At 41.2% G+C, this 24,734-nt stretch overlaps 1 protein-coding gene across 4 annotated transcripts in view; it reads right to left on the reverse strand.

The window, feature by feature from the left end:
• Nucleotides 1–24,734, reverse strand: part of ZFYVE27 (zinc finger FYVE-type containing 27) — a 168,188-nt gene that overhangs the window by 104,930 nt on the left and 38,524 nt on the right. For all 4 annotated transcript variants that reach the window (XM_078774332.1, XM_068110348.2, XM_068110349.2 and 1 more), the window contains exons 6-7: nt 23,902–24,026; nt 16,793–16,900 (exon numbers count right to left, since the gene is read on the reverse strand). In XM_078774332.1, coding sequence (XP_078630458.1) covers nt 16,793–16,900; nt 23,902–24,026 — 233 coding nt within the window. The remainder of the gene's footprint in view (nt 1–16,792; nt 16,901–23,901; nt 24,027–24,734) is intronic.

The following is a 24,734-nucleotide window of genomic DNA, read 5'->3' on the forward strand; positions in this document are numbered from 1 at the left end:
AAAGAGAGTGTTGTAGTCCGTCTAGTAGAGGGATGGGGTACCGTACAACATAATGTGGTATCGTCTGCAGAAAGGAAGAGAAGGTATTCCAAAGCATCAGCGACTTTGTTTATATAGATGAGGCCTTTTAGAGTGTGAGCAGCTCTAACTTTGCGTTTATTTATCTTGTTTAACAAGAATGGGCTCAAATACTGCCCTGGGGGAACTCCAGCCTCCACTGCAAGAGGCTCCATTACCAGTAACATGTTGACTGCACGATTGAAGGGAGTCAGAAATTCAGTAGTAAAGGAATTTGTATGCCACAGGAAGACAGCTTGGCAATCAAAGCAGAATGCCAGACTGTCAGAATGCCAGAATGCCAGAATGCTTGAGATATGTCCAAGGAGATGGTCCTGACCTTTTGATTGATTTAGGACATCCAACCATTGTTGAGAGAGGATCAGACTATAACTGATGTCCTCTTTTCTGTTCTCAAACAATCATTAAGTGGCTTGGTGGTTGTATGGATGAAGCATTGTTCCATTGCTACTTCAATTTATATGGCTGTTCAGTGTTCAGATTGTGGATTTTCGTATCACTTCAGTCTCCATACTAGGGGTGGAGCTATGCTAATTAGGTAGGTCTATAAGGTTAATTTCCCCAGTGTGTAATTGCTCCTGTGATTTTCCCTATGTTTTTATTTCATCCAAAAAGGGTCATCATTACAACAACAATTACAACAACGGCCATTAAACCGATATTGCCGACAGTGCCTCGACAGTGCCTTGACCTGCAAGTACATCCCGCCCAGCGAGCATTCCCAAAGGACGGCTAGACGCCACCTCGAAGGACCGTAATTGACAGGCCACACCCCGAGCTTCGCCATTGGGCGTCAAGCAGGCCGTGGGGTCCCGCCCCAAAGGCGATGATTGGTCATAGCGATGGGATGAGGTAATGAGACATCAGGATTGGTCGAGTGCGACGTCAGCGAGGGACAAAGGAGGATGCGTCCCTCCCTCTCGCTCCCTCTGGTACTTGCTGCTTGGCGGGAGGTCACAGAATTCATCACTCTCCGGTTCTGGGCTTGGTCGCGGTCGGTGGCGCATTTTTGGCTCGTGTGCGCTTGTGGAAAAAGACTGAGCAAGAGCGGTTCAGGGCAGTCGGCATCGCGAGGAAGAATCCGTCTTTTTGGCTATCTCTTGTTCTGGCCTGGGTCGAGGACGGCTGCGCTTCGTGCGCCTGAGAGATTTATCAGGGCCTTGTGGAGCACGGAACGACTGGAGGGGGACATTTTTCCACCGCTTCGTGGCTCAGGGTGCCGTGTGGTGATCTGCGCCATCTTGTGCGCTCCAGCGTGGAGACTCGGGGACCATTCATGTTCGTCCTCGTTTGAGCAGGCTGAGTATCAGCCAACTCACCACACCATTTTCTTTTATTTTATGTTTTCCCCAATCGTGTCTGTGTGTCTGAGTGGAGGCGTCTCAAATTAGGAATTAGGTTTTAGAAACAGACCTCACATTCATTTTATTTGGTTTGCAATTATTCTTAATAAATTCATTATTCGTTGAATTTCATTTCTGTTTTGTCATGTTTATGCGGTTGTGGGTTCGAGGAATAAGCTCTGTGGTTCAGTCATACAGGTAAGACCCTGGTTTTCTTCGCCCACGCATCCCAAAAATAATTCCGCCAAGTTTCGAACTGCCACCGCGGACGGAGTTAACTGTTCGGCTATCTGCCCAAGGCTGGTCTTCATTGGCCACGGACTTGACAATACCTAACAACCAGGCCATCATCACAAGAGCTTTATGAGAATTTCTTTGATTGCATCAATGTGATGGAGCTTAAGCAATGGCATCATCATATTCACAATCAAGCATGGAATCAGGCGAGTCAAGCTGCAAATTTTCATCACCCAATTTTGACCTTTATTGATCATATTGGAAGGGTCAAGGTAGGGGAGAAAGAGTCAAAATTCCAAATATTTATGGATGTAATCGTAAAAGTTATGGTTCTTTCCTCGCACCACACAAAGGAATTTGAGTTAAGCGAGGTTACGAAGATTTTTGAAATGATGGCTTGAGATGATGATGATGATTATTATTATGATGATGATCTGGTTGCATGCCATTATTACCCTTGAAGTGATACGCAGAGTTAAGCAATTTGTTCATGTCTGTCCATCCTATCAGTATATGATCGAGGAACAACTTATTTAAATTGAATGGTATATCTTGAAAACGAATCTGAACATGAATAGGAAGACAAGTTTGCAGTTTTAAAGTACTTTGGCTCCAAATTTCTCCTTGTTGTACATGTGTAGAGGGGAGTCAGAAAATATTTTTACTCTGTCTGCCTGACTGGCAATCAAACAGAATTGAAGAGTATTACAAACAGGAAATTTACTGTTATTAAGGACGTCATAAAGGACACAAACAACAGGCACGAACTAATGTAACGTGTTAGATAGGGTGATGTAATAGACACTGGGTAAAACGGGAGTAAAACCCAGAATTAATTTAGTTATACGCCTTGAAACCTCTTTAAACCTTCATTTTAATTGAATAATATACTTAAATACTGTAGAAAACAATTGTCTCCATATAATACTTCTATGAACCATGCTATCTATCAATATATAGGCATGAGAGGGTGTGGTGTGTGAGAGGGTCGGGGTGAAGTTGTCGACTGATGCTGCATTCTATGGTGATCCATAAAGCCTCCATCTCCAAACTGTGACTCAACGTCATCTTATTACAGTGTATAAGGGTGATATGTTTTGTATACATAGTCGAGGCTCATGGAAGAGCTAGTACAGTGCCTTAAGAAAGTATTCACACCCCTCAACCTTTACACATTTTGTCATGTTACAGCCCTAATTTAAAATGGATATCATTCAGATGTTTTGTCACTAATCTACACATAATACCGCATAATGTCAAAGTGGAATTTTGTTTTTAGAATTTTTTTTACAAAATAATTAAAAATGAAATATGGAAATATCTAATTTACATAAGTATTCAACCCCCTGAGTTAATACCTCGTAGAAGCGTCTTTGGCAGTAATTACAGTTTTGTGTCTTCTTGGGTATGTCTGTTTCAGCTTTGCATATCTGAATTTGGGGAGTTTCTCCTCTTCTTCTTTGCAGATTTTCTTAAGCTCTGTAAAGTTGGATGGGGAGCATCAGTGAACAGCAATCTTCAAGTCTTTCCACAGACTCCCAATGGGATTCAAGTCTGGGATTTGGTTGGGCCACTCAAGGACTTTCAGGTTCTTGTTCTGAAGCCTTCCAGTGTTGCATTGGCTGCATGCATGGGGTCATTGTCTTGTTGGAACGTAAATCTTCGCCGCAGTCTGATGTGTTTTGGCTCTTTCTCCTCAAGGATTTGCCTACATTTGGCTCTAATCATTGTTCCCTCTATCCATACAAGTCTCCCAGTCCCTGCCACAGAAAAGCATCCCCATAGAATGCTGCTGCCACCACCATGCCTCACAGTAGGGATGGTTTGAGATGGATGATGAGCTGTGCTCAGTTTCTGCCATACTTAGCTGTTTGCATTCAGGCCAAAGAGTTCAATTTTCGTCTTATCAAACCACAGAACATTTGCTTGATGCTCTCAGAGTCTTTCACGTGCCTTTTTTGCAAACTCCAGACATGTGCCTTTTTGTCAGGAGTGGCTTCCTTCTGGGCACTCTCCCATAAAGCCTCGACTTGTGAAGTGCTGCAACGACTGTTGTCCTTCTGGCAGGTTCTCCCATCTCATCCAAGAAACTCTGTAGTTCTGTCAGAGTGGTCATTGGGTTTTTGGCCCCAACGTCCATCCATCTTACCTGGTTACTTCAGTTTGGTTGGATAGCCATCTCTAGGAAGAGTCTGGGTAGTTCCATGTTCTTTCGATTTCCTAATGATGGAGCTCACTGTGCTCTTGGGAACTTTCAACAATAGAAATTCTTTTATTTCCTTCCCCAGATCTATGCCTCCTCAAAATTCAGTCTAATCAAAATTTCTCAAACAGCCTCAAAAATCTCGGAGTTCTACAGACAGTTCCTTGAACTTCATGATAGAGTTTCTGCTCTGACATGCACTGTCAACTGTGTGACCTTAAATAGGAAGGTGCGTTTCTTTCTAAATCATGTCCTATCAATTGAATTAGCCACAGGTGGACTCCAATCAAGCTGTAGAGACAAATCAATGATGATCAAAGGAAATTGGATGCACCTGAGCTCAATTTGGAGTGTCATAGCAAAGGGGTTGAATACTTATAGACTCAAGACATTTCAGCTTTTCATTTTAATTGATTTGTAAAAAATGAAAAATAAAATAAAAAAAAACTGACATTTTGGGGTATAGATCAGTGACAATTCTTTTTTCAATTTAATCCATTTTAAATTCAGGCTGCAGCACAACAAAAAGTGAAAAAAGGCAAGCAGTGTGAATACTTTGTGAAGGCACTGTACACTGAACTAGTACACTGAACGGATCAAGACACAACAGGACAACATAACCAATTGAGAGAGGGGGGAAACACCAACAACAGAGTTGAAGGCCAAGATAGATGCAGACTTGGACAAACAATGGGTGTGTGGAGGAAGGAGGGGCAGTAGATGGTGCATGGGGATGCATGGAGTGGACAAGATGGATACAGAAGGAAATTCCCAGGAGAAAAAACAGGATATTTAGAAGGAATTGGGGTGGGAGTTAACGAGGGTCGAAAAGTGATGTACTGATGTAATGTAAAAGTGATGTAGGCGCGCTAAACTTATGGATTTTTTTTAACCATCTTTAAAATCATTATTATATTAAAACGGAAGTATTGCATTTGAGTGATGCATGGGGTATCGTGCTCTATGAACTTTCTAGTTGGTTTAGTGTTTGAATGCCTTTCATAGCCGAAGACAGCTGTTCACACATGACATGAGCATGTGAATTAATTTATAGTGTCGGGGCTGCAGCAATCACACTGAGAAAGAAAACCTGGTCTCGAGGAATACCGGAGAAGAGAAAACTACTTCCTATGTGCAGTTTATCAGGAACTTGGAATATAGCGAGGGTAACGATTACAACTCACTTGCTCTTCACGAAAGACACCATGGGATCTTTAATATCCACTAACTAATACTAGCATATGGGACAACCAAATTAACATCCATTCATTTTATAGAACACTGATGCAAAAACCGGCCGACAAAGCACCGATCTGAAAGTTTATAGTCAGTTTGAGAATTAAACCAGATCAGACAGCTCAAAGGTAAGTATGCTACCTCTGTACAATAATGCCGATTGCTTTCGTGAAATAGTATTCTAATGACTATTGACTATGCTTGTGTTTACCACTTCTATTGCAAGCATAAACCTCCTATGATGTTTTTAAAAGTTTGTGTAAGCATTTATAACCTGCTCGGACTGACATTGTGCAAGACCTCAGAACTTTATAGTTTTGTATTACTAATAAATCATGGTGTATAAAATCACTCTTGATGGCATTTTCATCAAAAAGACAAATACCTTTGTTCTCAGTGAAACTTATTTAACAAAAAACAGGGTATTTCCTAAATGCCCCAAAAAACTTGTATACAAAAAAAAAAGATTTAAACAATGACATTGGAATCAACAACTACTGCACATGCAATTAAATTAAGGACAGACATCCTCAAACAGGGAATATCAGCATGTTAATTGAAAAAGAAAAATCCAAATAAGGTGACAAAAGCAGTTGAAATATGAAAGATACTCAAAACAGTACAATAGCAAATTGAATCATGGAGACAATTGTCCAATGTTTGATTTTCTAGAAATTTGGTTGCGGAGGAGGGAGCGCAGGAGCGAGAGAAATAGTATGTATGGACTTAAGACATTTTAGAATTTTTTTTTACAAAATAAAAAAAAATGAAATATGGAAATATCTTAATTATATGATATGAATGAATGAATGATCGTTTTAAGGCCATTTTCCCCCGCTAGAGCGGGGGTTAGCCTTGCGGGCCCCATGACAATCATGGTTCCCTGTTTGAGGCAATGTTTTTATGGCCGAAGCCCTGACGCCAACCCTTAGTCGCCTCTTACGATGCGCAGGGATACGGTGTACCTATTCTAGGCCGGGGTACACACCGGGATCATTCATGCCAGCAAGCTGGTACTCAAATTTGCCAACCTCGGAAGGATGGCAGGCTGAGTCAACCCCCCTGGCGTTAATTCAGCGATCGACCGGGATTTGAACCCAGGATCCTCGGATCCCAAGCCAGCACCCTAACCGCTAAGCCAACACCAGGATATGATAATGTTATGATGATGATATAATAATATAATATGATAATATAATATAATATGATAATATCTAATATGATAATATGACAATGATATGATAATGTTATGATAATGTTATGATAAATGTTGACACACCTAACCGCTAAGCCAACACCAGGCTTAGCGGTTAGGGTGCCGGCTTGGGATCCTAGGATCCTGGGTTCGAGTCCCGGTCGATCGCTGAATTAATGCCAGGGGGGTTGACTCAGCTTGTCATCCTTTCGAGGTCGGCAAATTGAGTACCAGCTTGCTGGGATGAATGGTCACGGTGAGTACCCCGGTTGAGAATAGGTACACTGTATCCCTGCGCATCGTAAGAGCGTGACCAAGGGTTGGCGTCAGTAAGGGCATCCGGCCATAAAAACTTTGCCTCAAACAGGGAACCATGAATTGTCATGGGGCAAGGCTAACCCCTGCTCTAGTGGGGAAAAATGGCCTTAAAACGATCATTCATTCATTTCATTCAATGTTATGATAATGATATGATAATATAATATAATATGATAATATCTAATATGATAATATGATAATTATATGATAATATTAATTATATCTTAATAAATATTTAAATTTAAATAATGCCAATAATACCATGAAGTGATGACTACTTACATTTTGCATCAATTCTGAAAATGCACATTTATACCCTTAAATATCTAGAGAGTAGTAACAAGAATTGACACCTCCATTTACTCGTGAATTTACCAATGTGTAAATTCTAAGTGGACCAAAATACTGCAGGTTGTGAAAGAAGAGCAATAATACTAACCAGGTCTTCATTTTAGAAGCAGTCAATGTCAACATTTAACTGTTTCTTAAAGAACAAGCACGGATCATGGGCAGGAAGAAAAATGCAACCTCACCTGGAACAGTTTCAAATCTAAACACCCAAGGGCACAGAGCTCAAATCGGCACCTTCTGGTAAGGCAATAGGGCAAAACGTTTCACTACCTCTTCAGAGCATGGCTTTAAATAATGCCAAGATCAATAACGTCATTGCCAATTTCAAAGATGAAAGCGCAATATTGTGTGAATAAAAGAAAGAAAGAAAGAAAGAGGAAGAGCAAGCATTATTTAATCATACCAAAGTAAGCAAAAAAAATGTCATTTAAAAGTCTTTAAAAATGCTTTAACTATTCAAAGTTGAAAAAAAATGTCTGGCTTTTCTAAAAGCAACACTTTGCCCCACTGGGAGCGATTCTGAAAATTCTCTCAGCAGGAAGTTTCCTCGGTCAGTAAGAGGTGAAGGAAAAGGAAAGGTACAAATTATACATTTAACCTTTTTTCACAGAGACTTAAAAACCTCAACTTCCTCAGGAGTGGGTGGGAGGAAGGACTCAGAGGATAGCGAGAACATCAATTTTTCCAAAAGCATCTGGAAAATCCTTCACACTCGCATTTAAGGGCATGGTGGGATAAAATGGTATTACGATGTACCATGACTAACTGCACATGGAAAGGATTTAAGAATTAAACTTCCCCCACCCACAACGTTATTCTGCTTCAACCAATCTCTAACTTACAGACACATCCTACCATTAATTTTTGCCCATATAATTTATACTATAAGAGAGATGTCTGTCTGTGTGTCACCATTTTTCTCAGAGATTGCCAAACGGATCTTCATCAAACTTTCAGAGGTTCATCAGTGTCATTTAAAATCAGTTTTAGGCCAAAAAAAAATTTTGTTGGGGAAAAAAAAGAAAAAAAAGTTGGATGTTTTAAAAATCACTCTATAGTGCACTTTGTCGTGCCTTTGCAGCTATGTGAAAGGTAATATTAAATGATACCCAACCCCATTCCTTAGTGGGTGTAGGGAAGTGTTTTAGGCACCACAAAAACAGAAAAAAGCAAAATTTGTTTTCTTTAAAATGCCAACGGGATTACAACGGCACCGGGTACAGCTGCTCATGCTTGATATACCAAACATCAGCACCGGGTTTATCAGGTATCCCGATCCCGATCAAAAACAACTCTTGGCCACATGCGAGAGCCCAGCCGACCATAAGCCCAGCCAAACCTGTGGCTGCTGGTCGAACTGAACACGCCATCAAGATGATATGCGGCTATTTTGACAAGAGCCAAAATGCAGCTAAACAAAATACAGGCGCACCGCATGCCATTGCTTGGAGAATATACAAAGCGCAAACAAGCCAAACATGCATCGCGCTGCTGGGCTAAAAAGTCACCAGTCTGACTTTACAGATCTAAAAATGCACTTTGTGAAACCTCTTCCTCGTTTTATTTTCAACAAGCATTCATAAAACTCACTTTGCTCCTTAAATTACCAAAGTATACCTTTGCTTTAATAAATGCCGCGAAATATATACATACGTACATACACACACATTTATATATATATATATATATATATTATATATATATATATATATATATATATATATATATATATATATGTGTGTATATATATATATATGTATATATATATATATATATATATATATATATATATATATATATATATATATATATATATATATATATATATATATATATATATATATATATATATATATATATATATATATATATATATATATATGTGCCATACAAAAAAAGAGCTTTATACTAAAATGTTGTGTAGGGTATATAAAATTCAAAGTAGAACAAGCCCAACCCTAAAATAAATAAGAAATGGTAATTTTTATTTGCTGATGAAACATCAGTCAAAAAATGCTCAACATGAAATATTTAAGACCACCTACGATCAAATTTAGACCCTTTCCCCCCCCCCCTCCCCCCCCCCCCCCCCCCCCCGCGAGCCAATGAATCCTTATATTCATTGGCTACCAAAAACTCCCCCCACTCGAGATTATTTAGAATAAAAAAGACTTGTACGTCATTTTAAACACTCTGTTAACAGACGACAAAGAATTACAGCCCCATTTTCCTCCTCAGCATAATTACATACAAGCTCCTCAAACAGATGCAAGTTGCTAACCCATATGTCACCAATTTTAGAGAAAACATCCGCATATAACAAACAATGTGTTATGGCCAGGCTGCAGTGCATGTGACCAGGTTCTGGTGCTTACCACCCACAATGAACTGGGACACCAGCACAAAAATATCAACTGAGTCTCACTCATCATCCTCTCAGCTGTCTACGGCACCATTCAGGGGAAACGGTACTTTCTGAAGGTGTCAAGAGTCATCAGACTGCACGTCTCTTTTTCCAACAGACAATAACGTATGCACCTGGGAAGCACGATTACACCTGGGATGCCTCGTGTACTAAATAATGGCCTTTTGCAAGGATCAGTGCTGGCTCCAGCAGCATTACCCGAACGCACGCGCGCAAGTACACACACACACACACACACACACACACACACACACACACACACACACACACACACACACACACACACACACACACACACACACACACACACACACACACGTCTGGACAAACAGAGGACATTCCAGGCGATTTGGCCTCAGGATCAAAGAGCGACCATTTCAAACAAGAAGAAAAAGACATAAAATGTCATAGCCTCCGTGGTTTCAGTAATTTTGCTGTATGGAGTTAAAGTCTGTCAGTCGGCGGCATCTTTGGTTGGATTACAAAACAAAATCTTCTGCATATGTATATGAATGATCGTTGTAAGGCCATTTCTTCCCGCTGGAGCGAGTTGTTAGCCTTGCGGGCCCCATGACCTCATGGTTCCGTGTTTGAGGCAATGTTTTTATGGCCGGATGACCTTCCTGACGCCAACCCTTAGTCGCCTCTTACGATGCACAGGGATACGGTGTACCTATTCTAAATCTGGGTACATACCGGGATCATTCATCCCAGCAAGCTGGTACTCAAATTTGCCGACCTCGGAAGGATGACAGGCTGAGTCAACCCCCCTGGCGTTAATTCAGCGATCGACCGGGATTCGAACCCAGGATCCTAGGATCCCAAGCCGGCACCCTAACCGCTAAGCCAACACCAGACTTCTGCATATGTATACTCTCATGTATTGTCTTTGTGGCAAGTTTAAACAAAAGCGGACCATGCATGTCCGAGAAATGATTGAGGGCACGTTTAAGTAACAAAATGGCTGCCAGGCGGCCATCTTGGATCTGATCTCAAAGAAAAATTACGTGATTATGTAACACATCATTCCTTATGTGTGTGCCAAGTTTGAACACGATTGGTAAATGCATATCTGAGAAATGGTTGAGGACGTGGTCAATATTGGGTTTTTTACAACTAAAATGGCCGCCAGTCTACCAGTCGGCCATCTTTGATGAGATTGAAAAATAATGTGAAGAGCAGGTATAGGCCATCATGTGCTGAGCTCATGCCAAGTTTGAACAAAATCGGACCATGCATGTTCAATAAATGGTTGGGGACACGCTTAACTAACAAAATGTCCGCCAGTCGGTCATCTTGGATCTGATCTCGAAAATAAATGACGTGAATATGTAAGCCATCGTTTTTTTTATCTGTGTGCAAAGTTTGAACAAGGTCGGTAAATGTATGTCCGAGAAATGGTTGGGGATGGGTTGAATAACTGGGTTTTTTACAACTAAAATGGCCACCAGTCAGCCATCTTTGATCAGATCACAAAATAAAGCGAAGTGCACGTGTATGCCATCATGTGCCATGCTTGTGCCAAGATTGAACAAAATAAGACCATGCATGTTCAGGAAATGCTTGGCGACACATTTAAATAACAAAATGGCCACCGGTCGGCTATTTTGGATCTGATCTTGAAAAGAAATGGCGTGCATATTCAAGCCATCATTCATTATCTGTGTTCCACATTTTAACAATATCAGTGAATGCATGTCTGAGAAATGGTTGAGGACGTGTTCAACATCGGGTTATTTTTTTACAACTAAAACGGCTGCCAGTGAGCCATCTTTGATCGCATCAAAAAACAAAATTATGTGCATATGTATACCATAATGTATTGTATTTGTACCAAGTATGAACAAAATTGGTCCATACATCTCCGAGATATGGTTGCAGATGGATGGGCGGACAGACGAGACCCAATCCATGTGCCCCTGTTTCGGACTAAGTCCAAAGCGGGTTAATAAAGTGCATGAATGGTTACATGGCCTCCGTGTTTGTGAACTAAACCAATGGTTTTCTATACTGCCATTCCCACAAGGACGACAGACAGAGAAAGAAAGCAGACTCATGAACTGGCCAAAAATTACCATTCCAAATTCAACTGTTAGGGTCAAGGTTAGGAACAACATGTAACATGTGTTTTTGCTCTGACTGCGTTTTGGTACCTTTAAAAGGTGGGAAAAAGAAAAAATAATAAAATTAATATTCTTCACTTTTGGACCTGCTAGCTGTGAGTTTCTAAAGTTGCTTCTCATGAGCATTGTGTCCCACCAGATACACCAACACAAATTGTATTAACTGCACATTTGCAAGCGATCCCCCCCATCCACCAATGGTGACAACCAACAGGTGGCATTGGGAGTTTGTCGCATCGTATTTCATATACCTACCAACATGGTCTGATACGGAGAAAAAAGTGCATGCAAGATATAATTATAAAGTTGAATTGCTTATATTAATTATCTATCAATTTGAAAAAATTCCACTAAGATTAAACAATATACATAGTGACGAAAGAAACTTGGGGATTTTCAAAAGCACTGTTAGCTTGAAGTGGCAACTACATGAAGTTTTCAGAGGTTTGTATCATGTGAAAATTTGACACAAGTTGTACAAATTCCTTTTGGATTCAGACGAAATGCCTGCGGCCTTGTACAAATTGTAAATCTGTTCAATGTCAGTGGTTACAAATCAGAGCATTATGACGTTAATAATGGTGTCTGAACAATGACTACTCCAGAACATCAATCACTTGTTCCATATAATGTAATGAGAGAATCATCACCCCCTACTCCAGCACGACTCTCCCCTGGACATTCCCAACCACCCAACCTCAATTCACCTCCCCACTAACTTCCCAAAACTCCCAAAATGAATTCAACATTCTCACGCCTGTCCCTGTGTTCTCCGTTCAAATGCCACGATGAAAGAAATGATGTCTGTTGTGTGTGTTAAACACAGCTTTTAGAGCTGGGGTTTTATGTGTACGATCCGTCAAAAGTGCACATTAAACATTCTGCGATGATCTTGGAAAAAGAAATTCTTTGGATGAGCCAACTGCATAATATATACACATATTCCCCAATTTATGTCTGTCATCATGTCATGTAATGCAAGCTAGAAGGATGCTGAAAGAAAAGCCAACCACCAAACTAGCATGTGTTAATACAAAGTCTAAATATACTGTTAGTTTCTGTTTTGTATCATTAGTAACATGTTATGTGATAACGACTCAAGTGGTGAAGTTGAATATAGCACGGTTTGTGTTAGTGTCAAGGTTAAGGTTTCAGAGTACAGCTATAATAAAGCCTCAATAAACACTAAACAGTGCCTGGAATGTAGGAAAAAAAATTATGGAGAAAGGGGATAAGGAATCATAAAAGGTTTTATGCCAGCCCATGGATTACCTTCAAATTCACAATTTCCAGATGGTTTTCACACCACAGGTCTGATATTATCAGTGATGTGTACATTTGACATAAGCGTTTCTGAACATAACTGTTCTTCCTTTTGTCCGTGCAATTTCATTTCCGGACACAGGTAATTGATGACTTTGCATTTTGTGGCAGACTTTTGCCAACCATGCACCACACTGAACACAGACTTTGCCGAACATTGGATATTTTCCATGTTCACGTCATGCCCAATATGCAAATATATGTTTTTAGTCGCAGGCCTACAAGAGCTTCACGTTGTTGTTGTTGTTTTTATTGGGGTTCTTGTTTAGGGTCATTTTTTGTAATGGACACCCATTGATCGGACAGCTGCCGGATATATCTGTCGTTTGACTCTGTTGCTTGACATCTGTCGCTTGACTCATCTACCATAGCATCGAGACAAAATGATAGGGCCGCCATCTTGGGTTTCTTGTGGGACTAACACATTAGGCCTGTAGGCCTCTGCTGATTGTACACTACCCAGGTTTGTTGCATCAGAATTCCATTGGCTTTGTTTGGGTCGATTGTTATTCATGATGAGGGACCCCAAAAATGTAATCATATGTTGAATAATAGTAAGGGTTAATCAAGCCCGTCAGAACGCGTGGTAATCAACTGTTACATTAGGCAAAAAAACCTTTATGTTACACAAGTAGGGGGGGGTGGCATCCCATGCCCCCCCCCCCCAATGCCCTCTCCCTCTCACAGATCTCTCGATGTCTCCATGTCTCTCGGTCCCTGCTCTCAAATGTTGTGTTTGTGTCCTTCCTCCTCTCTCCCCATCTTGTCTACCGCTCCCGATGTTATATGTTTTATGTGTCGGTTTGTCTTTCTGTGTGATTAATGTTCGCTCTTTCACGAGCCTCGATCTTGTATACAAAAAAACAAAAAAACAAAAAAAAAAGTTAGCAAAACCCATTGGCTTTGTTTGGGTCGAGTGTTATTCATGATGAGGGCCACCAAAAATAAAATCATATGTCGAATGACTAATGTTTAATTAAGCCTGTCAGAGTGCATGGTACAAGCACAGTAATCAAGTGTTACGTTATGCAAATTACAAAAACAATTACATAATTTTTGAATAGCCCCAGATTGAGGTTAAGCAATCTGTGACCGTGTGACGAATCAGCTCATTCTGATATAACCATGGGGAGGGTGACATGGATAAGAAGTGTCGAGTCAATCTTTTAATAGCGCATTAAGTGTGTGTTTCCCAATCCGCCAGTTACCGGAATTTCCCGCAGTTTGTGACCAGAGTGCAGTCATTCTTGTTATATGCACAAACAGATGACCATCGGAACCCGACAGGACATACAGAACATGTGGAACCCAACAGGACACACGGAATCCGACAGGACATGCGGTACATGTGGAACCCAACAGGACACACGGAATCCGACAGGACATACGGTACATGTGGAACTCGACAGGACACGTGGAACCCGACAGGAGACGCGGAACCCGACAGGAGACGCGGAACCCGACAGGAGACGCGGAACCCGACAGGAGACGCGGAACCCGACAGGAGACGCGGAACCCGACAGGAGACGCGGAACCCGACAGGAGACGCGGAACCCGACAGGAGACGCGGAACCCGACAGGAGACGCGGAACCCGACAGGAGACGCGGAACCCGACAGGAGACGCGGAACCCGACAGGAGACGCGGAACCCGACAGGAGACGCGGAACCCGACAGGAGACGCGGAACCCGACAGGAGACGCGGAACCCGACAGGAGACGCGGAACCCGACAGGAGACGCGGAACCCGACAGGAGACGCGGAACCCGACAGGAGACGCGGAACCCGACAGGAGACGCGGAACCCGACAGGAGACGCGGAACCCGACAGGAGACGCGGAACCCGACAGGAGACGCGGAACCCGACAGGAGACGCGGAACCCGACAGGAGACGCGGAACCCGACAGGAGACATGGAGCATGCAGTACCCGACAGGACGCACAGAATATGCGGAATCTAACAGGACACATGGAACACAAACAAAACCTGGCATGACACACACACAAAATTACATAAGGCATGCATCACATTAAAATGACATACAGCATGCACACGCACGGTGCTAGTCCACTCATTACAGTCGACTCTTCTTATCTTCCTTTGTTGCAATCGGTCATTCTGAATGATTATAGAAGCCCAATCCTTCTGTACATTACATTTAAAAAAACAAACTGCTGTCTTGGTGTTTTACAGGCATAGTATTGCATCAATGAGTCTGCCATACCTATGATGGGAGATTTAGCCGGTGATCCATCTGCTAGCAGATGTTAAACGTCCAATAGTGCCTTTCAGTAATTGTCACAAGCACACTGGCCAATAGCCAAATTATAAATTCCTGCCATAACCTACAGGCTGGGGCAATTGCATTTGCAGTACAGCTGCACTCCCAGAAATGACGACTAGTAGCCAGGTGTTGCACATGAATGTATGAAGGAATTATGGCTTTTTAAACTCTTTATGAAAAGAAAACCTTTTCTCACCTAGATTTATATGTACAATTATTTTGTAGCAGGTGTTCTGTAGTGCTGCTGCAATGAATAATTTGAAGCACTGCAGGAAAATCACAGACTTGCTGTGGACTGCAAAATATCTCCTTTCAAAGTTACCACATTGTGAAACAAATACCTTTGAAGCAAAACAGAATATTTAGGACTTGAAGAGGCTGGTAGGATTAATCCCTACCCAAAGAAAGTTTTAAGGACGTCATATCTTCAAGGACAACGTACATTACTTTAGCAGTTAAAAATGCAATCATTTATTATTTATCCCTAATGCATTTCAAACATTACTTAACAGCATTTTTCTCTTTGCAGCTACTCCTAGTCAAATAATTATAATAAATATTCCAATGAACTTCCAAAGGATTATCATACTTCCCCAGCTTGTTTAAAGAAAAAAATGAAATGTTCTAGGCCATTCCCAAGGCTGTTAAAGCTAATAGATGTTAACCTGACCATTCTGATCTTACCTCCTTAGAGGTTCATGGAGCCTCATGGGGACATGACAAGTGTTACACAGTAAAGTGGAAAGCCTTCAATCAACGAATACGTGCAAAAATTTGCAACAGCAACTCTTAAAAGTTATCCTAAAGTAATACAATAAAGCGAATCTGTCGGAAATAAAATAAGCAAGTACAGTTCGCGGTCCCAAAATTTGGGGGTCCGCGTATTCGTGGTTGATGAATTGCGACCTGCTTCTACATTCACGGCCCTGTGACCCGCATATTCCTGGTTTTTCGCGGACACAAAAACATTTCCATGAGCCGTGAGCAGGACACAGTTCTAAAACATATCTTCCGCCAGCCACACACAAAGCAACCGGACATACGCAAAAAACATATCATCCACGAGGCATGAATATGACCTGCTTCTACATTTGCTGCCCTGTGCTTCGCGTTTTCACAGCTTTGCACGGCCACTTAAAAATATTTTAGCCACGCTATTCGCAAGTTCGCGGGTTATCCCACCATTCATACTGTGAACATAGCTTCATGGGATATCCCATCAGCTGTGTAACACGTCATCCCCCGTGAGATAATGTACAGAATGAAAACACTACATGCATCTACGGTATTAGTGCAATTAGCTGAACCCCTGTTTTTCCACTATGAAACAATGCCCCGACATTCATGGATTTTCCTCGACATTTGCGGGATCTTCCTGGACATTCGCAGGATTTTACACGAATCAGGAACCGTCTTGAACCTATCCCTCTTTTCCCATTGAAACAATGTCCTCACATTTGCGGTTCAGACATTCGCAGCATTTTCCAGGAATGCATCCCCCACGAATGTCAGGGTCTGACTGTAAATGAAAAGACGACGTTCAATGATGAAAGCCGAAACATGAAATAGTGGTGATGCAGGCAAAGGAGGATAGTGAAGTTGAGATACGGAAAACAAATCAGAGAAATAACCTAACCAGAAATCGGTAGAGTTAGATAGATAGATAAATAGATAGCATACTTCAATGGCATCCTTAAACTCCTCCTCCAGAAGAACCACTTCTCCTTCACCTGAAGTCAGTTGTAAGGTTTCCCGGGAAGGATTATAAAATACTTCCTCTGCTGGTGCCTGCAAATACATTACATCAAAAGAAGACCATAAACGAAAAAATTGTTACTTACAAAAGTATCATTCTGCATCAGCCAACTTGCAAAACAGATAGCATTACCAAGCAAGCAGGAAATAACAAGGTTCCACAACCAACACATTAATACAGAGGATGTGTCGACCAGCCCTTTGTAAGATAGAAGTGTGTGAATGTAGCCACAAGAGATCATTCTTTTAATTTAAGACGGATGAGACCCAGAGGATGCAAAGCATGAAAAACAAGTGAATTACTATAAAGCATCTGAAAATGCAAAGCCCATCCACATCCGCTTTGTATTGACTTCTTCTTCCACATGCTAAATATGATGGAACAGTTAAAAAAAAAAAAATTGGCAATTTTAGATGACCTTGGACATTTTGACCTCAAAATAAATATGCTTCAGTGACCTAATATGCAAACCCTGCTCAAATTTCAATCGGATGAAAATTGACGATCCTATGCAACCTTGACCTTTGACCTTTTGATCTAAAATTAATTGGCTTCTAGCTTTTCATTGGTGAACCAACTCAGTGCCCCAATATGCACAATTCTTAAAATTTGAGGTCAATCAGATTACAATTGTCAATTTTATGCAACCTTGACCTTTTGATCTAAAAAAAAAGACAATCAGCTTCTATTTCTAGATGGGTGAACCAATTCAGTGACCTAATATACAAATGCTTAAAATTTCAGGTCAATTGAATGAAAATGGATATTTTATGCAGCTTTGACCTTTAACCTTTTGATCTAAAAAAATAATCGGCTTCTAGCTTTTCATTGATGAACCAACTCAGTGCCCCAATATGCAGATTCTTAAACTTTCAGGTCAATCGGATCAAAATTGACGACTTTATGCAACTTTGACCTTTGGAGCTAAAAAAACAAAAAACAATCGACTTCTAGCCTTTGATTGGTGAACCAATTCAGGAACATCAATATGCAAATTCTTAAAATTTCAGGTCAATCAGATGAAAATTGACAATTTTAGGCAATCGGCTTCTAGCCTTTGATTGGTGAACCAACTCAATGCCCCAATATGTAAATTATTAAAATTTCAGGTCAAATGGATGAAAATTGATGATTTTAGGTGACGCTGACCTTTGACCATTTGACAGAGTTATTAATTTGTCTTGTCCATATTCTTATAATAAAGCTTTGTTGAAAATTTGATGAAAAAATCTCAGATGGTAAAAAAGTTACGGCCCAGACAGACACAGACAGACACACAGAAGTGATTGCACAACCCCATCTCCTGTTGTGTGGGGGACGGGCTAATCAGACCGATCAAAATACCTTTGTTTGGGCTGTAGGTGGGCTTTTAAGTTCATTACCATAGCATAATACAACTTAATGATCTTCTTCATTCAGGCTGCGGGGTAGCAGCACAAGGCTGCGGGGTAGCATCATTGACTGAGGGCGCAGCTGTCCTGCTGATGAAATGCCCTCTGCTGGTTAGGGCAGGAATTTGAAATTTTGCCCTGAATTTGAAATTTTGCCCTGGCACCAGCGATAGCTTGCCTCTTCTTCACAAAGGACACTATGGGATCTTTAACGTCCATTAAAAAATGCTGACAGAAGAGACGCCCATTTAATGTCCACCCGAGGAATTACTATTAGATATACACGACTCACAATAAGTTAGGGATATGGGCAGGTTCTTCGGTGTGGATGATTTTGTGTATTAATTATGTTGAAAAACGTTGTTGGTCCTAATTCTATAGTTATTAATGAGTGTGAAAAAATCACAGCATTCTTGATTTCAAAACCCCAACCCTAACCCCTACAAAAAAATTAACTCACTCCCACAATATCCCTAACTTATTGTGAGTAGTGTATACTCGTATATTATTAAAGATATATTATTATATATTATAGTTACCAGTGAGATACCCATGCTACGCACGGGTGAGAGACCAGAAGCAAACAGGCAATGCAGATACGGCGAATGCTAAAGCATGAAACCAATAAATTCCACATTCCTGTAGCACCCTCGGTCGCACGTCAGACATGGACAGCAAGTTCGTGAAGGACTTCCATGAAAAACGTACCCGTTCGCAGAACGTACAGAAAAACGTACAGACAGAAAACGTACAGAAACATCGATCGTGGGTCTGTAGCGAATCTGCATATGGCAATCAGCAACGTTCACGTTTAGAAAGCAGAAACCATCACGGCATGTCATTTACTTGAACTGGATATCTCTTTTTTCATTCCAAACAACATAACTCCAATCACAAATTAATCACAAAATAAACTTTTAACAACATTGTTAATGTTTCCTTCATCTTACTATAATTCACCAAATGTCCATCCGTCTGTCTGACTGACTGTCCGTCCGTCCGTTCGAAGGTACCGCAAAAACGGCTGAACCGATCGCAACGATATTTTGGGTGGGTAATCCTGGGATCTCCAGGAGTAAAATAGGCTATATTCTTTTTTCAATTTCAGCTTTGGCCTCCAGCATTTTCAGGTTTGGACTCCTGCATAACGTTATTTTCCCAGGTGCCGCACAAACAGCTGCACCGCTCGCTGCACAGATGCACCGATCGGCTGCACCGATCGGACTCAGTGACCTCGGACAAAGACCTTTTACAAGGACACGGGTTGAATCCCTCCTTGAGAGATCGCCAACCCCCTCCCCGCCATCACGGTCATCTCTCCAACTCACAACCCCAAGAGATATGCGGAAAGTACGACACAAAACCCATCATCTTCTTTTCGATTCGTACAGTCACGTGAAAAAGTAAGTACACCCCGTATAAAGTTTTGACTTTTTCGACATATTTCAACATACAGCTATTTGATCTTCATTTCAATATTGATAGATAAAGGTGATATAATATAACAAATATCATGAAACATTTACATTTTGTAGTCCATTGTATAATTTAAATAAACATAAATGCAAATTTCGCATATGGAAAAAGTAAGTACACCCCTACATTTATCACTACTTCAAATACCTAAAATTAGAATGAGGTGCACCAGCTCAGGTGCAAATGATGAGAACATCGTTAGAGAGGATTTTGGAGGAACCTGTCTTATTTAAACCTCAGACATTTAGTTTGGTTTGCTCTTTGTTGATGAAGTGTGTGGCGTCACTATGCCTAGATCAAAAGAGCCCTCTGGGGCCTTCAGAAAGAAGGTTATAGATGCCTACGAGTCTGGGAAGGGATTTAAAAAGATCTCCAAACAATTTGAAATCAATCATTCGACTGTCCAGAAGATCATCTGCAAGTGGAGAAGATTCCAAACAACTGCCAACTTGTTCAGACCAGGCCGCCCCAGCAAGTTCAGCCTGAGAGCAGACCGGAAGATGCTGAAAGAAGTCTCTAAGAACCCCAGAATGTCATCACGGGACCTACAGGTAGCTCTTGCCACTGTTGATGTCAAAGTGCACGAGTCTACCATTAGAAAGAGGCTGCACAAATTTGATCTACATGGGACGTGTGCCAGGAGGAAACCTTTGCTGTCCAGAAAGAACATCAGGGCAAGACTAAAGTTTGCCAATGACCACCTAGGCAAAGACCAGCACTTCTGGAGCAATGTGCTCTGGACAGATGAGTCAAAGGTAGAGCTATTTGGCCACAGTACCAGAAGACATGTTTGGTGAAAACCAAAGACAGCATTTGACCACAATAACCTGATACCAAATGTAAAGCATGGTGGTGGAAATATTATGGTTTGGGGCAGCTTTGCTGCATCAGGGACTGGGCAGCTCACCATCATAGAATCCACTATGAATTCTTCCTTGTACCAGAGGGTGCTTGAGGATAATGTGAGGCCATCTGTCGGAAAGTTGAAGCTCAACCAAAGGTGGACCTTGCAACATGACAATGAACCTAAACATACCAGTAAATACACCAAGGAATGGCTGAAAAGAAAGAAATGGAGGGTTATGGAATGGCCAACTCAAAGCCCGGATCTAATGCCCATCGAGTTGTTGTGGGGGGATTTGATACGAGCTGTGCATGCAAGAAACCCCTCAAACATCGCACAGCTGAAAGAATTCTGCATGGAGGACTGGGCAAAAATTTCTCCCAGTCGATGTCAGAGACTGGTAGACAGTCATAAGAAACGCCTACTTGAGGTTGTTTCTGCCAAAGGGGGCAATACCACCTATAAGAGCCAAGGGTGTACTTACTTTTTCCACATGCGAAATTTGCATTTATGTTTATTTAAATTATACAATGGACTACAAAATGTAAATGTTTCATGATATTTGTTATATTATATCACCTTTATCTATCAATATTGTTGAAATGAAGATCAAATAGCTGTATGTTGAAATATGTTGAAAAAGTCAAAACTTTACATGGGGTGTACTAACTTTTTCACGTGACTGTATATAAACATCATTAAAAGCAAATAAGGACCTCGGCCAAAGTTCAAATGACGTGAGTTTCATCTCTACGTGAGAGAATTCCACATAGCTATTTGGCGGTGTATACGCTAACAGATCGCTGTCTCCATCGATCTTGCCAAGGCCGTAACACCTATCGGCTCAAAATCCTTTCAACTGTTGATTTGGTAGTTTTTAGTATGAAGGAAACATTAACAATGTTGTTAACAGTTTATTTTGTGATTAATTTGTGATTGGAGTTATGTTGTTTGGAATGAAAAAATAGATATCGAGTTCAAGTAAATGACGACATGCCGTGATGGTTTCTACTCTCTAAACGTGAACGCGGATCGCCATATGCAGATTCGCCCAGGACTCACGATCGATGTTTCTATACGTGAACGTACCCGTTTGTTTGCGAACAGGTACGTTTTTCATGAAAGTCCTTCACGAACTTGCTGTCCATGTCTGACATGCGACTGAAGGTGCTACAGGAATGTGGAATTTATTGGTTTCATGCTTTAGCATTCGCCGTATCTGCATTACCTGTTTGCTTCCGGACTCCCACCCGTGCGTGGCACGGTTATCTCACTAGATGTAAAAACGACGAAGTCGTTTTAGATGGTCGCAGGTAAAAATAGTGTCACATAATTTTTTAATGGCCCCATATTAGGGTTAAGCAATCCATGACCATGTGGTGAATCAGCTCATTCTGATAGAACACGTGGAGGGTGACATGGATAAGAGGCGTCGAGTTAATTATTTAATAGCGCATTAAATGTGTGTTTCCCAATCACTTTTTTAAGTGATTCTTCGCCAATTGAGAGATAGGGCAAAAAAAACGATACAAGCACGATATCTCAAGAAGTTGTGGATGGATTTGGATGCAACTTAGTGGATAGGTTGGATGTGTGACATGGACGAATTGATTCGATTTTGGTGAAGATTTGGATGTGGATCCTGATCAGAGAATTTTTAAAGTGATTCTTCACCATTAAGTGATAGGGCTAAAACCAACAGGTAGCACGATATTTGAAAATGTTATGGACGGATTCGGCCGAAACTTGGTGGACAGGTTGGGTGTGTGACAAGGACGAATCGGTTCAGGTCAGGATCCAGATCTAGCCTATTGGTGGGATACAAAACGTAAGATGTTCAGCCTGGTGGAGGTACAGTGCATTCAGAAAGTATTCAGACCCCTTCACTTTTTTCACATTTTGTTATGTTGCAGCCTTATGCTGAAATCGTTTAAATTCATTTTTCCCCTCATCAATCTACACTCAATACCCCATAATGACAAAGAGAAAACAGGATTTTAAAACTTTTGCAAATTTATTAAAAAGAAAAAACTGAAATATCACATTTACATAAGTATTCATACCCTTTGCTATGACACTTGAAATTTAGCTCAGATGCCTCCCATTTCTCTTGATCATCTTTGAGATGTTTCTACACCTTGATTGGAGTCCACCTGTGGTAAATTCAATTATTGATCGGACATGATTTGGAAAGGCACACACCTGTCTATATAAGGTCTCACAGCTGACAATGCATATCAGAGCAAAAACCAAGCCATGAGGTCGAAGGAACTGCCTGCAGAGCTCAGAGACAGGATTGTGTCGAGGCACAGATCTGGGGAAGCCTACAAAAATATCACTGCTGCATTGAAGGTTCCCAAGAGCAGAGTGGCCTCCATAATTCTTAAATGGAAGAAGTTTGGAACAACCAGGACTCTTCCTAGAGCTGGCCGTCCGGCCAAACTGAGCAATCGGGGGAGAAGGGCCTTGGTAATAGAGGTGACCAAGAACCCGATGGTCACTCTGGCTGAGCTCCAGAGATCCTGTGTGGAGATGGGAGAAACTTCCAGAAGGACAACCATCACTGCAACACTCCACCAATCTGGGCTTTATGGCAGAGTGTACAGACGGAAGCCTCTCCTCAGTGAAAGACACATGAAAGCCCACAGAATCTTGTTTCTCACAGTCTGAGAGTCCTTTAGGTGCTTTTTTGCAAACTCCAAGCAGGCTTCTTATTCTGCAAGAGGAATGTGCACTTTGTGGAGAATTAGGAGATCCATCGCGAGGAGCAAAAAAAAAAGGAAGAGGAAGAAAAGTTTTGTGGCCGTATGTATCTTGTTCACCCTGTGTGTTCTCCCCGAGCCATCAATCTGACGGTTTTCAGTGCTCACCGTTCCACCTGCATGATGTGTTTAACTATTGACAGTGCTGTGTGTGCTTCTAGTTAAAGGTTTGTTCTTCAACTTGTAATGAATATAGTTTTGAATAGGATTCCCAGCCTGTCACTGTGTAGGGATTGGTGATCTGAGGGGTTTGTGAAGGTCTGTTACATTTGTAGATCCAACCAGCTGGAGGCTTGCAAAATGAAATAATAGATGTAGGGATGGCTCACTTTGTGCTGCTATTGATGTACATATTGTTAAATTGAAATGAGCAGTTGGTAGGAAAGAGGAAGAATAAAATAAATAAATAAGAGGGTTAAGGAAGGAAAAGAGGCTGGAAGGGGTGGGTAAAGGGTAAGGGTTAAAATCCCTTTTTATATACTTAAAGTGAAGTTCAACTTTTATCTTACATCTTTGTCATAACAATATGTTGTGCATCTCCAATGGTTAACCGATCTTACTTCCGCAGCACTTGCATCAATTGGAGTCTTGTCCCAGTTCTTGGAATCCACAGTGGAATCAGCTTGAGACGAAGGCTGTGGAGAAGCCTGTGGTACCCGTTTGGAATTGCACCACTGGAACAAAGCTGCACAACACACATCGGCAACAACTAACATGTCGATTCCAAAATTAACATGCAGAGATTGAACTACTACCCTTTAAAAGGATATGCTGTGTGTTTCTACATATATACATGTGTATACACACACACACACACACACACACACACACACACACACACACACACACACACACACACACACACACACACACACACACACTACTATTTTATGGATTATATTCCAAATACGATTCAAAATACTATAATATTACACAAAATACTAAATGCTGTCACCACACAGACTGGCTACAATGTTATGCGCAAAATAAATAAATAATATGAGAAAGGCCAGAGTTGCACCAGAGTGAAATTACATGACTAAATCTACCTTTGAATATGGACACTGCGCCATCTTGTGGACACAGAAAATCGATCATTTCTGTACAATATTGTTACGTTTGTGGGGGTAGATGATGAAATACTCTAGTACAGATAAGACTGGATAGGTTTAGCATGGACCGTGGACGAGTAGGAGACATCTCAATGTATTAAGTAGGGAAACAGGAGCTTAAGTTGTTTACGTGTCTTCACACGAGGGGTGAAACTATGGTAATTAGATAGGGGTTAAGGTTAGTTTTCCCCCTAGTATGTCATTGCTCTCTGTGGTTTTTTTTCCCCCACATTTTTACAAATTATAACAAGGCCGGCCATAAAAACTCACGTTTTTAAAAA

The sequence above is a fragment of the Myxine glutinosa genome, chromosome 3 (genome assembly GCF_964187855.1).
Source record: "Myxine glutinosa chromosome 3, kmMyxGlut1.1, whole genome shotgun sequence".
Taxonomy (NCBI): Eukaryota; Metazoa; Chordata; class Myxini; order Myxiniformes; family Myxinidae; genus Myxine; species Myxine glutinosa.